Consider the following 17,359-nt stretch of genomic DNA (forward strand, 5'->3'; position numbering starts at 1 on the left):
GTTCAAAATGTCTTTGATCGTTAAAGGGCTATGTCACGGAGATTTCGCGGATTTTTGGTCTAAACTGTTCTGAAATTAGTGGAAGGCAACTGAACCAATAAAAAAATATCTTTGAACATCTAAAGGAAGATATAACCATAATTTGCGGATAGAAATCAAGCTACGGCTAAAAATATCGCCCGCAACAATTTGAAAATTGTTTTACCTATCATTTTCAAATTGCAATCCGTTTCCATCCGCGCCATTCGCAGCCAATAATTAACAATTATTCTGCAAAATCGCGCGGAATATCGCCTGATACTTAGCCGACGAGGCCGTAGGCCGAGTTGGCTCGCCAGTTAACAGTCTCAGTGTTTTAATATAGCAATTTTTAATAAAAATGGACGATTATTGTCACATTTTTTGCGACACAAATATAAATTGTGGTGGTTCAAAAATCTGGTAAAATTCGTGACATATTCCCTTTAATGCAAGTGCGTATTTAAAAAGGGTAAGTTCTGATTATAAGTAATGGAATATCTGAAAGAAAGTGTGTAGTCGATACGCACGTATTGTCCTTATATGATGAGGGAAGATAGTAAGAAGAATAGAACAAATTCTCATTAATTGTAGAAGGTCAGAAAGACATCAAGTTGCCAACGGTCTGTCACTAGAAAGACAAAAAAGTGACACCAGGTAAGGATTTTGTTTTGTTATATCTCTTCAATTGTAGTAAAAGATATTTTTCAACTTTATTTTAATTCCATCTAAGCTCTTATAGTACGCTTTGGTCACCTGTAGTTCATATAGATGAAAGAGAGAAAAAGCGCGATGAATTGGGAACAGTTCAACCTGGTTTCCTATTAGTTTAAGATACAAAATGAACTTTCGTCAGTCTCTAGAAATGTACTGCCACGCTCCACACGAGCTTGGTATGTCATTACAGTTATGCTTCTGTATATCGTACCAAATGTGTTGATTGTAGTCACGGTAACGACTTTGACGTTCGCATGTCCCCTGGGATACGGCATTTGACCAACCAGTCCACCCTTGGAACGGACAGTAGTATGCATTCGTACAAGAACCTGCAATACGAGGTAAGTTATTAAGAGGAGCTTAAAAAATAGACCTCTTTTACAATTACAGCAGCTATTTTTATTTCTATGGTTTTGAATGACATTATGGGATGCTCAGCGGGACAGAGGGGTTAACGGGGAGTAAATTGATTTGTATTTGCATTCTGGGCATCCCATAATGGTTTAACTTTCAGTTTATTTGGCGAAAGAATGATGAATGTTTCAGGTAAACTTTTTGAGTCAAATTTATTTTTTACCAATTGAATTCAATCATGAAAAAGTAAACACCCCTGTGAATTTACAGAGTTTATTTTTGTTTTAGGCTATTACATTACTTGGACGAATTTTGTACTCTGACAGACTGACGTCACACACCTTAACAAATTAAAATCTGAATGTGACAAGGGCTTGCAATTCAAAATTTTTACTAAAATCAGCGGTCATTGAGGAATAATTGATAAGTCAAATACGAAAATAGTCGGACTGGACGAATGTAAGTTTACATGTATTAATGGTTAACACACTTCTACTGTGCAGCTCCATTTTTTTAGAATGCAAATGAGGCTCGTGTAGTTTGCTGACATAAAACAGACAAGTGGTGAATATTCTTTTAGTATGGCTGCCCGTTAGAAGTGTCAGTTTTTCCAAGTCGATCACAGAGACGTCTTTACTCGTTCACTTGACCTTTTTTCTAAAATAATTTGTTTCACTCGCAACTAACAAGTGCTACAACGTACACGCCACTGGATTATGCATTGCTTTCGTCGACCACGTGACCAACGAGGTGGCTTCAGGCTGCAGCCTGCAGCTTTCATCAAAAAGTTTTGGAACCAAAAGAGCATTTGTATCTAAAAAGTAGCTATGTTTGATATTATAAACAGTATATCTAGAAAATGTGTGTGTCCTATGATAGGACACATAACTATTTTTTTTTTATTTTTTCACGTTTTATATATTCTTGTTTTATTACTATTCTAATAACGGAGGCTTTCGTTATACAATTTAGAATAAAAATTAGCGAAAAGAAATGACGTTTCGATGAATCGCGGTTCATCATTATCAAATTATCAAATTTGATAATGATGAACCGCGATTCATCGAAACGTCATTTCTTTTCGCTAATTTTTATTCTAAATTTTATTACTATTACCTTTTTGACTTGATAATGGCGTGGAGTAGCGCCGAAACGTCGTCTGCTTTTTAAAAGTTTTTAAAATGAGTTTTAAAACTTTTTTAGCGTTTAATTTTAAGATAAAATAATAATAATAATAATTATATTTAAAATTTGTATGGCGAAAAATTCACATATAAATATGATCAAATGCGCCTCACAATAATCATTAATTATAGCCCCAAAATGCGGATTTTATAAAACGTAGCTGTCGAAGTTGGTAGTCACGTGGTCCTTGCTATAAATTTTAAAATAGAGCCGCTAAGTAGGTTGGTTATTGCTTTCACATTTTTTAAGCTACACATCTTTAAATTTGGCGTGGAACTCAACAGCCCCCACCCAGTTTGAGACAGGGTTAACAATTATCAACAATTATGGGGATCCTGTTGTTCGTAATACAAACTAGAACAAATGCCCATTCTTTGGAAAGTTATCAATATTGAAATCTATACTTCTCCACGGTCATTCTTAAACAAACAAAAATGTACTTACACATATTTCTAGTCTGCATATTAAAAGGACATGGGAAAGTTGGAGGACACCTTTAATTCGCTGTGAGCTGTGATACAATATATAAGTACTTTGGGTATTTTACAACGTGCAATGAAATGCAACGCAAGTATGCTTTTCTGTACTGTGTAGTAGGTTAAATGGCGCGAACAGATATGGAAATTTGTAACAATTTGCCCAGCTGTCGTAAAAAACGTTCGCTAAATCACGAAAATGGCTTCTATTCACTATTCATGACCCACAATTGACCTTCTCCCAACGTATCAGTTGGTAGAGCAACTAGAGGCTAGGTGTACCCATACCAAAGAGAGCTTTTTTTCTAAACGAGAGCAGAGCTTTTTTCTAAACGAAAATGGCGCTTCTACAATTGTTAAGCTTCCTCGTTCTCGCCAACGCCACCTTTGGACCAGATTTGTACCCAAGGAGAGCGCCCTGTTTTTGGAGAACATGGGAGAAATGTATCGGATTGGAATGGAGAAACGATTGGGCTCCAGGCATTACACAGGGACAGTGTGTGAATCAAATTCGCAATGCACATCACTTATATGCATCTTTCACCAACAGTTACAACGAGTGTAATGGACCGGTTCCATGTGTCCCCCAAACACAGCAAAGGACAATGTGTAAGTATGATATCTTCTTATTCGGGCTTATTGTTCAATTGAGCATGGGGTGTCGGAAAACGGCGGTTGTTTTAGTATCGCAAACAAAATAGGAAATATTTGCATACCGACTAGAACTTACCTTATAACATGAAATTTTCGCGACACTTCAATTTTGCGTTATAAAAAAACATCGCGAAATTAAAGTGACAAGTGACAATAAGTGTCGCGAACATAACATGACACGAAAATTAAGTGACTTATATATGTCAATAATCAACAAAGAATTAGTTTAATACCACGAAAGGAAGGCTCAAGAACAATTACCCATGCACGTTGAATCATTACCTACTTGTAGACATTGTGAGAACTGCTCTGTTGATGCTATTGCCGAGATTTAGTCCCGCCCTTGCGTATTTGTTGATTTTGATGTTATTGTTCCTTTGATGAAGTCGTTTTATTTAATTCAAAGGTACGTTAAATAACATTGCCAAGGAAATGTAAATCTTGTTTACTAAAAACGCGAAATTAAAGTGATTAAAAATACTAAATTACCGCAAAATCGTGTCGCGAAACATGCGCACCTCAAAACCGCGATAAGGGCGTCGCGAAAATTTCATGTAATAAGGTACGTCGTAAAGGAGAGAAATTGTATTGCTTGGAGACACCAATGAACATAACATCTTAAGAAAACAATCATTTTTATAGTCTAATTCTCACAGCCTCGTCAACAGTAAACATGCCTGTTAATAATTTGTAACAATTACCAGATTTCGTTAATTTTGGGTTTTACAGAGATTTCCCTTTAGAATACTGGTGGACATTCTACTCGTCAATAATCAAATATATTTTCATTTTTTATGCAACTCACTTTCGAGCGTTATTTTTAAACAATTAAATTTTGGGGAACATATTTAGTACATAAGTAACCATACAATCCAACAAAATCAAGGCAGAGTACAATTATAATATCAATTTATAGTTTGCACCAAAGATATCTCGAATTTTCGGAAAACTTTTGATGACTACTGACTCGAAAGTGTTTCACAACAGCTACGAAAATTTCCATATTTGTGCAAAATAATAATCGTGATAAAGAACACGTTTCACATTTTTATGATATTTTTTAACCAATCCGAGCACGCACAAAATCTGTATGTATTCGATGAAAGGACACTAGAATATAATTAGCACAACTCCCAAAGAAATTCGCACTGCGCGAAGATGAAAACAGTGATACAATGATCTCTCTCTAAGACAGACATTGTCGGGACCGGCTCCAACCTACCGCCTTAGAGGGGTGTCGGGCTTATAGAGAGTCGAGGTAACGTGACACCAATAATTCTGAGAAAATAAAGTTGAACATGTGAACAATGAATATATGTCTGGTTTAAGTCTGGTTTACTAAGTTGTTTATCACAATCAATAGTTAACTCCTTTTTAAAAACGACTAGCAGTTCATGTCTGATACGAAAACTTGTCTATACGTATTCGCCTTTTCAGAAAAACATTCACGGCTTCTACTAAAAAAAACTATTTTTTGCAAACTGGAAGAAAAATAAAATAGTTAAAAACGTTTTACCTTGTTCAAGCAAAAGTTGAGTGCTTATACAAACTGCAATACTGTAAGTAGAAAAATGCGGCATCTTTGGTGCCAATGCACGTAAGGAACGAAATGTTGAAGTTTCGAAGCATTATACACTAAAAGAAAACACTTCTCAAGTGCCCGTTGACGGTTTCAAAGTGATCGAGTTTATTTACAGTAAAATGAATGAAAAACTGCAAGAGATTCTAACCGAGTTCGTACAACAACTTAACTGACGCTATCACACGTTTCTTCGAATAGTAATTACCTAGAACCTGCATATATTACATGAAAGCGTGAACTCGCAGGAATTTAACACATTATGACAGGGACCAACACCAAGTATCCGTTAGTCTTATAGAGGTGTCCACCAAGAGGGAGTTGACTGTATTCTAATTTTCTTCCAAAGCATCCAAGAGCGAAACCGTTAAAAATACATTACTTATTCGTTATCTTAGTTTTATGTCGCTGTTACTTATTGTTTAATTCGTTTATTCAGAAATGCAATTGCTTAAATTGCTTAAATTGCTTACACACTGCGAGGATCATTTCATTTACTTCATCATTTATCCGCAGTTCACATATATGTCTTTCATATATTCATTTTGTCATCTAATCCATGTGCTTGACATAAGGACCAGAGTTGACAAGCTCCCAACGTATCAAGACTTCATAGCTCAGTTGGTAGAGCAACGCACCGGTATCGCGGAGGTCATGGCTTCAAATCCCGTTGTAGCCTTGAAATTTTTTAAGGCTAAAATATCGCTGTGTAAAACAGCCAGCCATTGCATGCATGAGTGTGACTGGGAGAGTGTCTGCGTGGATAATTGCTAGCCGTGTAAAGGGGCGGGGTGGCGTGTGCTATAGAGTAACAAACACTTTTAAACTACTTTTCCGGGTTGCTAAAGCTGAATGGCAAGTGTTTGGTCAAGCTCTCTGCAAATCCACACAGAAAGAGTAATTTTGTAATGTTTCTGCAGTGTCAATTATATAATTAAGTCGATTCCAGAGACCATTATTATATTGGACAAGTTGTCAAGAACAAAACACTCTTGTACAACAGCTGCGTAAATTCCTCAAAATCTCCATATCTTACCATTTAACCCAGAACTTAACTGACAACACATTTAAACGTGTCTCTGAACAAAACGTTTGACCCAGCCAGAGGTGTACCGCTAGAGCTTTTTTCTAAACGAAAATGGCGCTTCTGCAGTTGTTAAGTCTCCTCGTTCTCGGCAACGTCGCCTTTGGAACAGTTTTGTACCCAATGTCGAAGCCGTGTTACTGGAGTATATGTCGCGGATCGGAATGGAGAAACGATTGGGCTCCAGACATTTCACAGGGATATTGTGTGAATCAAATCCGCAATGCACATCACTTATATTCATATTTCAGCAGCAAGTATATATTAGAATGCAAAGCACCGGTTCCATGTACTCCCCAAACAGAGCAAAGGACAATGTGTAAGTACGATATCTTCTTATTCAGGCATTTTATTCAAGTGGGCGTCGGCTCACGGCGGTTATTTTGGTGTCCCAAACAATAGGAAATGTTTGTATGCCGAATAGTACTTATCTCGTACGCGTATAGGAGAGAAATCTCATTGTTTGGGAACACCAATATGGGCACCGTGATATCTTGAGGAAACAATTAATTTTAGATTCTTTTTACGGTCCAGTTCTCAGAGCCATGTAAACAGTGTACTTGCCTGTTAAGATTTGGGTTTACAGAGATTTCTTTAGAATAAGGGTGAAAATTTTACTCGAAAATTATCAAATATTATCTGGGTATGCAGCTCGCCATTCGAGCGTTGTATTCCAACTAGTTAAAATTAGGAGTATTATATTTAATGCGTAAGAAAAAATATAACAAACCATGCAATACTATCAATTTATTGTTCGGTAAATGTCTATGATCATCAGCTGCTCGAAAGTCGTTTCGATGTTTCAGATCACCTACTTAAATTTCCATATTTGTGCGAAAACAATAAAAAACACGTTTCGCATTTTTAAAAGACAGCTTTTTAGCCAATCCACGCACGCGCAGAATCCAATTCGTATCATGGTTAAATTAGCATATGTATATCATGGAAGCACAATTGAATACCTCCCTGTATAAATTATAAATTCTGACTGGTTGTTTTTTAGTATAAAAAATAACTTTCAAAATTGACACATTTTTAATTCATCATCATAACATGTCACTGTCAATGGGAGTGCATGGAAGTTGATTATGTAAAGTTGATGCGACATTTTGTGAGAAGTAATCATGCGAATTGAAAACCCACAATACTATCCCAACGGATCTCTTTAAAGAATGCGTCAGTCTCGATTCGTTGTTATCTCTACGATATCGTTCCATTGGCATGTTTTCAGCATTGCTGTAATGTAGTTAGTGAAGGCATGTTCTCAGCGATGTTATAATAAGCGCAACTCCCAAAGAAATTCGCACTGCGCCAAAACGTAAACGTCTTCCTCTATTGTTCCTCTTTCGTTAATCGTTCTTTTCAGTTTTAACCCCACACACCTTCCACAGCGAAGCCAGCTTCCAGTACAATCTTGTGCATCTCGCGTTGTTGCCATGCTGGTTATTCTAACGTCATGTGGAAGAGGCCATGGTTGTCACCACCATGCTTGCGTACAACAAACAGAAAATGGCTTATTACTTTTCTCTCTCACAAACTGCTTTAAAAAAAAGCTCTAAAAACTTCAAACCCACACAGCATGAACAATTTTGTTAGTACAGAGACGAATTCCGTTAAAAAACATTACTTTCTATGCGCCATAATCGCTGTGTAACGCTTCTAAGGTGTTGTGGTAAAATGAGCCACCATCGTTTTCCGTACGATGAATGAAGGCCACGTAGCCTATGGTTAGGCCGCTGGACATGCAAATGGCGGTATTCCCGGGTTCAGCCCCTACTACCAGCCAGAATTTAACTTCTACAAGCTCCGTCAGGTAGACAACTGGTCAGCCTCTACCCAATTGGGATTCTAATCTATTTTCTGATACATCTATTTTATGATCATATACATGATACCACAAGCTTCTCGCTTTAAACACAATAATAATAATAATAATAATAATAATAATAATAATAATAATAATGGTTTATTAACAGTATATCCATACTACATGGCTCTTCACCTGTTAACACAAACCGTATGTATAAAATAAAGTAGCTCTACGAGATGAATTTTGCGTTCCTAGTTCACACAGAATCGAACTCGGTTTTCCGACCTTTTGGCCTTCGCCTAATAACATGCCAATTTACGTTCAATTAAAACATTTTAATAAATACCAACTAAAGTGTTGATGAACAAGCTAACAGCGATCTTTTCTTGAATGTGTAAAACGTTTCGTAGACATCTAGCGCTGTTCGATAACCATCAGCCCTTCCAGCGTGTGCAAAAGAATCAGAAAAGAATAATTGGTAGTACAAATAATTTTGAGATTAGTGTATTTTTAAGTATGTTATATTTTCCGAAAAAATAAAATGTAAAAAAACTTATTTGTTCAACACAAATCATAAGTTGGACACCCAAACACCTACTGCAACAGCTGTATAAAAAATGGCTGAAAATTTCCATAGCTGTGCTCAGAAAGCGACCAAAAATACAAAGCACCTTGCTTACGTTGCATTTCATTCTCCGTGACAAGCATAATGGTTCTTCTACAATTGTTTTGCTTCCTTCTTCTCGGAGGCGCCCTTGTCAACGCGTATATGCCACCAAGGCCGTGCACATGGGCAACTTGCAACGGATACGAATGGAGAAATGACTGGGGTTCAGGTATCCCCCAGGGTCAGTGTGTGAAACAGCATCGTGATGCACACTACTCGTATACGACTCATCATGGCAGTTATTTTTGTCCTCCACCCAGTTTTTGTTGGCCTCAAAAACAGTACAGGACAATGTGTAAGTATTATATCGTTTTACCGTAAAATTCTGCAAATGTCTCCTGGGCATGGGGCTCGTTTTCGATTAGAAATTTGCGTTTCAAAAATCTCTGGGCTTTATTTGGATGGGCTATTGTCTCTGAAAATATTCTGTTCGTACAAAAAACAAATATGGTAAAAATCTCTAAACATAACAATATTAAACATCAAACTGGCATGAAGTGCTACAGTCGCTTTGAGTACTCTCGGAACCTAAAAAATGCAAATCAAGCTCTAAAAAAGAGATTCAAATATAAAGAATTTTTGCGGCTGAGATTTGAGGACTCATTCATTCATTCATTCATTCTTTCATTCATTGAATCATCTGTTTGTTTATCTGACACTTTTATAGTTATAAAGTTATAGTTTTAGGTATAAATGAGTTCAAATAGTTAACATACGAATTACATATTTATCAATGTCTGGTAATTTTATTGAACATGAAATACTGTGACTTTCAGTTTGAACGCGAGCAGAATCCAATCTATAGAAGTTATTTAGTTGCCATAGAAACCGTTATAAGTTAGATAATTAAAGTAACGTTTTATATTGTTGTTCGTTGGTCTGTATACTGCATATTAAAAAATACAGCCATTTGATTGAAAAAAGATGTAGAAGAGATCGCGGCATTCAGAAAACGTTGAATACCGCACTGGGATAAAAGAAATTGCGAGCTCCAATTTGTTATAATTCGTTTCTTAGGATAACATCTTATATTTTGTCAGAAGCACATAAAAGCCGAAAAAAGGCATGTAACTTATTCTTTATCTTAATTTTATGCCGCTGGGCTAATTTTATAAACTGTATGTAACTCTAAAGGAACTTTTCTTCGAGGACCTAATCGTCTCACTGGAATCAAACGAAGACATTTTTTTTTTATGAATGTTATAATTGTTATTATATTAACGTGAATTTGCAAGGACCACCGTGACAAAATAGAAGTACCGGATCCTCTCACTGTAGAGGATCTAATCAGCTATAACTAAATAACGAATAAAGAAAAAATTGCAAGGCCGATTGAACGGTTTGGGACTGTATTAAAATTCCAATATTTCGGAAGGCACGGCCTTCCTTCTTCAGGGTCTTACAAAGAATGACTCTAAAGGTTAAACGTTACAGATATAAAATGTGGGAAATACGATACAACGCGTAAATAACAATGGTAGAAAAACAAAAACGTTAAAATTTGAAATTTGAAAGGATAAAGAGACGTTACAACATGAAATAAAAGAAGATATACATATATAATAAGATGCTATAAATGGCACTAAAGACTTGAACACCGTAAGCTAATACTATAATAACAACATGAGTGTAAATATAAACTACGAAATGTCATGCTTCATCCTTTTTATTTAATCCTAAAGGTTCAAGTGTTTGACCTCTTTCAATGAGGTACGCCTCTCTTGCCTTCCGAACAACGTCACGGTTAGATCGAATGAGTTCAAGAGGAATGAGTTGCATGTCGGTAGCGTTATGATTGTTACAAAGAAAATGTTCTGATACTGTAGTGGGTTTAGAGTGGTTAGTTTTTTTGTCAACAGTTCTGCGGTGTTCGTTGAAACGGTCTTTAAGTCTACGTTTGGTTTCCCCTACGTATTGTTTGTGACAACGGTTGCACTGTACCATGTAAATAACGTTCTTAGAGTTGCAGTCAATGTGTTGATTAATAAGTCTAGTTTCGCCGGTGGTATGAAATGTATAATTAGTTAGTCCGTCAGATACGTAGTTACATGTTAAGCAGTTGTTACCACAACGGAAAGAACCATGGGGTTGGTTAGTGGCAGAGGTTTTGCGAAGTTTAGCACTAACAAATATATTACTTAGGTTGTTAGACCGCCGGAAAGCAACAATGGGTTTATCTTTGAAAACGTTAGTACAACGGAGGGATGAAGACAAAATGTTGAAGTGTTTGTGAATAATGGATGATACGTGGCGAAGAGCTGGATTGTATGTTATGACGAGGGGTACCCGTTGTGGCTGATTAGTAGTGGAAGAGGCTTTAGGAGTAAGTGCTTCAGTTCGTGTGATGTTATGTACGCGGTGTATTTCTTGTTTAAGGAAAGTCAAGTTGTACCCACGTTTGTTAAGATAAGATTGAAGTTCATTAGTACGTTGTTTAAAAGTCTCGTCAGAGGAACAAATGCGACGAAGTCTAAGAGCTAAACTGAATGGGATAGCTCTTTTAGTATGTGTAGGGTGACATGAAGAATGTTATAAGTACTGATGTTTGTCGGTGGGTTTAGTGTAAAGGTCAGTACTAATGTTGCCGTTATTAAGAAAAACGTTGACGTCAAGGAATGGTATAGATGTTAATGAATAATTAGATGTAAACTTGATGGTGGGGTGAATGCTGTTAAGGTAAGATGTAAAGGCATGGAGGTCGTCTATAGAATGTGTCCATATCATGAATATGTCGTCTATGTAACGCCACCATGTGTGAGGCTGGTAAGGTGCACGTGACAAAGCGTCGGTCTCAAATTTTGCGAGAAACAGATTAGCATAAGAAGGTGCCATTCTGGTTCCCATAGCCGTACCGTGTATCTGTAAGTAGTGCTTGTCGTTGAATGTAAAGTTGTTACAATTAAGGATCATACGTATGAGGTCGCAAATTTTCTCTGTACCAACAGTAATGGTGTTGCGGTCACGTGTGTCAAGGAACTGTCGACAGGCGTTAATCCCTTCGTTGTGGGGAATGTTAGTGTATAGAGAGGAAACGTCAAGGGTAACAAGAAGAGCGTTCTGAGGGAGTCGTCCAAGTTGTTTAAGTTTGTTAAGGAAGTGTGTAGTGTCCTTTATGAACGAGTCAGTATTCTGTACTAGAGGTTTGAGATGGTAGTCTACAAACTGTGAGATGCGTTCTGTGGGGTGAGAGTTACTAGACACAATAGGGCGTCCAGGGTTGCCCTGTTTGTGGACTTTGGGCAAAATGTAAAACCGTCCGGGTTTAGGATCGGTCTGTATAAGGTAGCGTTTAGTCTCGTCGCTAATGATTTTGTCACGGTTCATGCGTTTGGTGTATTTGCGTACTTTGGTGTATTCGAGTACTTTCATGACTATCCCCCCCAAACTGATCCAAACCCATTCCGTACAAAAAGCAGTTGGACCCCTCCCCCACAAAGGGAACCTGCACTTGATACTTTTCTTGACGCAGTAGGGCACGACCTCTTTAAACTCAAACCAGCCCCTGTACGTGACAACTTAACTGCACGTGAACGACACGCGTGTAAATCGCTTGGCAGACGCAGTGACATTGTCATCAAGTCTGCGGACAAAGGTTCCGGCACGGTTGTTATGGATCGAGACTGGTATATTAACGAATGTTTACGACAACTCAACGACACCAAATTCTACAAACCCTTAGACAACGACATTACTAAGGAAGTACAAAAACGTGTACGCAAATACACCAAACGCATGAACCGTGACAAAATCATTAGCGACGAGACTAAACGCTACCTTATACAGACCGATCCTAAACCCGGACGGTTTTACATTTTGCCCAAAGTCCACAAACAGGGCAACCCTGGACGCCCTATTGTGTCTAGTAACTCTCACCCCACAGAACGCATCTCACAGTTTGTAGACTACCATCTCAAACCTCTAGTACAGAATACTGACTCGTTCATAAAGGACACTACACACTTCCTTAACAAACTTAAACAACTTGGACGACTCCCTCAGAACGCTCTTCTTGTTACCCTTGACGTTTCCTCTCTATACACTAACATTCCCCACAACGAAGGGATTAACGCCTGTCGACAGTTCCTTGACACACGTGACCGCAACACCATTACTGTTGGTACAGAGAAAATTTGCGACCTCATACGTATGATCCTTAATTGTAACAACTTTACATTCAACGACAAGCACTACTTACAGATACACGGTACGGCTATGGGAACCAGAATGGCACCTTCTTGTGCTAATCTGTTTCTCGCAAAATTTGAGACCGACGCTTTGTCACGTGCACCTTACCAGCCTCACACATGGTGGCGTTACATAGACGACATATTCATGATATGGACACATTCTATAGACGACCTCCATGCCTTTACATCTTACCTTAACAGCATTCACCCCACCATCAAGTTTACATCTAATTATTCATTAACATCTATACCATTCCTTGACGTCAACGTTTTTCTTAATAACGGCAACATTAGTACTGACCTTTACACTAAACCCACCGACAAACATCAGTACTTATTACATTCTTCATGTCACCCTACACATACTAAAAGAGCTATCCCATTCAGTTTAGCTCTTAGACTTCGTCGCATTTGTTCCTCTGACGAGACTTTTAAACAACGTACTAATGAACTTCAATCTTATCTTAACAAACGTGGGTACAACTTGACTTTCCTTAAACAAGAAATACACCGCGTACATAACATCACACGAGCTGAAGCACTTACTCCTAAAGCCTCTTCCACTACTAATCAGCCACAACGGGTACCCCTCGTCATAACATACAATCCAGCTCTTCGCCACGTATCATCCATTATTCACAAACACTTCAACATTTTGTCTTCATCCCTCCGTTGTACTAACGTTTTCAAAGATAAACCCATTGTTGCTTTCCGGCGGTCTAACAACCTAAGTAATATATTTGTTAGTGCTAAACTTCGCAAAACCTCTGCCACTAACCAACCCCATGGTTCTTTCCGTTGTGGTAACAACTGCTTAACATGTAACTACGTATCTGACGGACTAACTAATTATACATTTCATACCACCGGCGAAACTAGACTTATTAATCAACACATTGACTGCAACTCTAAGAACGTTATTTACATGGTACAGTGCAACCGTTGTCACAAACAATACATAGGGGAAACCAAACGTAGACTTAAAGACCGTTTCAACGAACACCGCAGAACTGTTGACAAAAAAACTAACCACTCTAAACCCACTACAGTATCAGAACATTTTCTTTGTAACAATCATAACGCTACCGACATGCAACTCATTCCTCTTGAACTCATTCGATCTAACCGTGACGTTGTTCGGAAGGCAAGAGAGGCGTACCTCATTGAAAGAGGTCAAACACTTGAACCTTTAGGATTAAATAAAAAGGATGAAGCATGACATTTCGTAGTTTATATTTACACTCATGTTGTTATTATAGTATTAGCTTACGGTGTTCAAGTCTTTAGTGCCATTTATAGCATCTTATTATATATGTATATCTTCTTTTATTTCATGTTGTAACGTCTCTTTATCCTTTCAAATTTCAAATTTTAACGTTTTTGTTTTTCTACCATTGTTATTTACGCGTTGTATCGTATTTCCCACATTTTATATCTGTAACGTTTAACCTTTAGAGTCATTCTTTGTAAGACCCTGAAGAAGGAAGGCCGTGCCTTCCGAAATATTGGAATTTCAATACAGTCCCAAACCGTTCAATCGGCCTTGCAATTTTTTCTTTATTCGTTATTATATTAAACCCACTTCGAAGGAGATTTGCTTCATTAGTAAAAAATGATACATAATTAGAATTGGTTTACAAGGACAACCGAAAAGCAAACACCTTCATATCATCTATGTAACAGCTGTGTAATTTCATTCATTTGCATTTTTCGTTTTTTTGATTCTCACTTTAACCATCTTCCAAAGCGAATCTTGTATCGATTGCAAAATTGCCTCTTTTCCTACTTCTAACGATGATTTCGTACATTTCAATTAAAGCAAATCGTGACGTTGATAGGAGGAAGCCCTGTAATAACAGTTTTTTTTTCTTTTGTAATGTGTGCTGAGGAAAAGATTTTTCACGCCAACATGTTAATACTTCTTGACTAAAGAAAAGCACATTTCACTGTACCAATAATGTACAATTCAACGCTAATAATACGCTTTCAACGCTTTCAGGGATCGATCTGTCCCTGCAACAGAACGCATTTTTTTCAACCGTGTTTTTGCTGAAATGCGATTGACAACTGTTGAAGCATGCTCTATTAAAATCAACTGCTTTCTTGTTGGTTAGGTTTAAATTTGTTACTCTTCTGGAAGATAGCCCGTTTTCGATCGATTTGGTTGAAAGAAAATTATTCAATATATTTCATTGATTTTAATAGTTTCAATCGAGAATGGTTCAAAAAGGGTATATTATTGACAAACTTAAATCAAATCACGAACTGTTTCCACCGAGTTTAAGACAGATTTAAAAATATTATGAACCAAACCGATTATAAGCCGTAAACGGTTTCTGCTCAGTAGAATGTCTAAGCCTGTTTTATTTTTAGCAATCAATAGCGTAATAAAGCCACTTAATTGATACAACGTATTTTACGACAGCTGGGCAAATTGACGCAAATTTCCATAACTGCTAGTATCATTAAACCCACAAAGCGGCAAACGATACATCGTACAGTAAAGCTTATCTGATACGATATATGTCATTGCCTGTCGTGAAATCTTTGACTTCGAGTTAGAAAACCTCTTAAAAAAGAAAACAGTATTTTTTTGTCTAAGCGTAATGGTTCTTATACAAGTGCTAACCTTCCTCGTCTTTGGAAACGGCCTTGGCAACGCGTGGCTTAATCTTCCAAAGTGCACGTACAAAACTTGTAGTGGATACGAATGGAGGAACGATTGGAGTCCAAGCATTCCGCAAGGACAGTGCGTGTTGCAGGTCCGCCATGGACATCCCTTATATAAGACGTACACAAACAAGGGAGTGTGTCCTCCAACAATTCCATGTCCACCTAATTTTCAGGCCAGGACGATGTGTAAGTACGGTATTGTTTTTTTTCGGGTATGGTTGTTGAGTACTATTGATTTGAATATTGATGACTTTCCCATGAGTGGGTAAAAAAATTTTGTTCCAGTTGTCTGATGAATAATAAAATATGTATCTGCTCCTTGGGCATTCCTAAATAGCTATTTGAAACAGTAGAATTAAAAATGGCCGCTGCGTCGGTAAAAAAAGGTATACTGGCAAATGATTTTGATTTTTGATTTTTTAATATCTTAACCCCTATTAATCTTCCTTAGTCTTAACAACACTTGCTTCGATTTGAGTGTAACTTTGAACAGCAGGAAAAATTGTAATCATATTTTGTACCAGCAACATTTCGACGTAAATACCATGCGCACCAGTTCATTTACAAAATTCGCCTTTGGGTTTTTTTTTAATTTATAATTTGTGTTATTGCAATAGTATTTTTACACTTAAATTAAAAACATTTTATTACAATAAAAGATGTAATCAAGTTTCTTAAATACTTACTTGAATTAAGTATTAATTTGAAATGCTAAAATCCACAAATTAAATACCGCCGCTTCGTCTACGACGTTTACTGAGCTAGTTTGAAAGTTTTGCCAAGCTAAATGGACAAGCGTTTTCCGGATGAGATAACAAACTATACTGAATGCGAATGGGAAAATCTCGTTTGACTTTTTGAACGAAGATGTCGTTACACTATGTCCGAGAATTTATTTATTTTACGTTTTTTAAACATGAAGGAATTACATCGTCGTTGCTTTCCGTACCAACACAATTTAACGATGCGCACAAAGAACTTGTTGTGTCGAGTCACTAGCGCGAGAGGCGACAAAGGTTATGGTCATTGCCCCGAAAAAGAACTGAACATAGATTTTCAACCAAACTTTGCGTTCTGGTTTAATACCTTAAGGGAACTTAAATTTTGAAATAAAAAAAAGTGGGGTCACCATATTCGTGTAGGAGCAGAAAAGGCCTTGTATACCTTATTATTTCTTAAAAATTCCCGTACGAGTACTAGTACAGTACATTTTTCCAGTGATCATTTGTTTTTCAAGCATAGAAATTGATTTTTTTCATTTTACAGAAAGAATTTGATCGCTGCACTCAAATTATGAGGAAAAAGTGATAGTTTACCATTCTCGTTTACGAGAAAACGATGATTTATTTATCTCGCTTAGATAAAAGCCGACATTTTAATTTGTTTATGTGCGCGCGCTAATTACGCGTAAAATTCTGCGCAGTAAGGATGCGTAATGCATTACAGGGCAATGACCTTAAATAGAGGCAGGGAACAGGGCGCAATTTTGCACTCTAATAACTTTTTCTCTGGAGGTGGTTAAAGTGAGAATAAAAGGAATAAATACAAATGAATGAATCAACACAGCTGTAAAATAGATGATATGAAGGTGTTTGCATTGCGGTTGTCCTTGAAAACTAATTCTATTTTATATTAAAACATACTCACAGTCACACGTCTGGCACTAAGACCCAGACTCCCATGTTTTCAAATGTGGATAGCTCCCTTAATATTTAGACGCTGGATGTCAACTCACTGACCATATCCTATAAATGACGTTGACTGCTCCCGAAGAGCGCAGTAAGCAAAACTCACTTCTGAACATGGTCACGTGACACCACCCTAGACTTTGTGCCAGCGGTATTTTTGGCTTAAGGCTACTTCTTTTTAGTATAAATCTACTAGCGTTCTATGACGAATACTGTTCTCTGATTGGCTACGCTACTCACCTTCTATTCTGTTGTAGAAGGTGAGTA

At 37.3% G+C, this 17,359-nt stretch overlaps 4 protein-coding genes across 9 annotated transcripts in view; 2 read left to right on the plus strand and 2 right to left on the minus strand.

Annotated features, from left to right (window-relative positions):
* The window catches only part of LOC144655582 (uncharacterized), a 56,452-nt gene that overhangs the window by 7,637 nt on the left and 31,456 nt on the right, over nt 1-17,359 (plus strand). The window lies entirely within an intron of this gene.
* Nucleotides 871-15,569, minus strand: LOC144654061 (uncharacterized). The gene is made up of 2 exons (XM_078514171.1): nt 15,361-15,569; nt 871-1,064 (listed from the first exon to the last, which is right to left on the minus strand). Exons 1-2 carry the CDS (start codon nt 15,506-15,508, stop codon nt 871-873), a joined length of 342 nt encoding a protein of 113 aa, XP_078370297.1. The 5' UTR covers nt 15,509-15,569.
* On the minus strand, nt 11,074-11,913 carry LOC144654062 (uncharacterized). The gene has a single exon (XM_078514172.1). The coding sequence runs from the start codon at nt 11,911-11,913 to the stop codon at nt 11,074-11,076; it is 840 nt and encodes a 279-aa protein (XP_078370298.1).
* LOC144654063 (uncharacterized) lies at nt 11,929-13,462 on the plus strand (the record flags this gene model as incomplete). Its single annotated transcript, XM_078514173.1, has 2 exons — nt 11,929-13,314; nt 13,424-13,462. Coding segments are annotated over 2 exons (1,425 nt in total), but the record flags the coding sequence as incomplete, so codon positions are not given.

This window comes from Oculina patagonica, chromosome 5 (assembly GCF_052425735.1).
Source record: "Oculina patagonica isolate OP01 chromosome 5, crgOcupat, whole genome shotgun sequence".
In the NCBI taxonomy this organism is placed as follows: Eukaryota; Metazoa; Cnidaria; class Anthozoa; order Scleractinia; family Oculinidae; genus Oculina; species Oculina patagonica.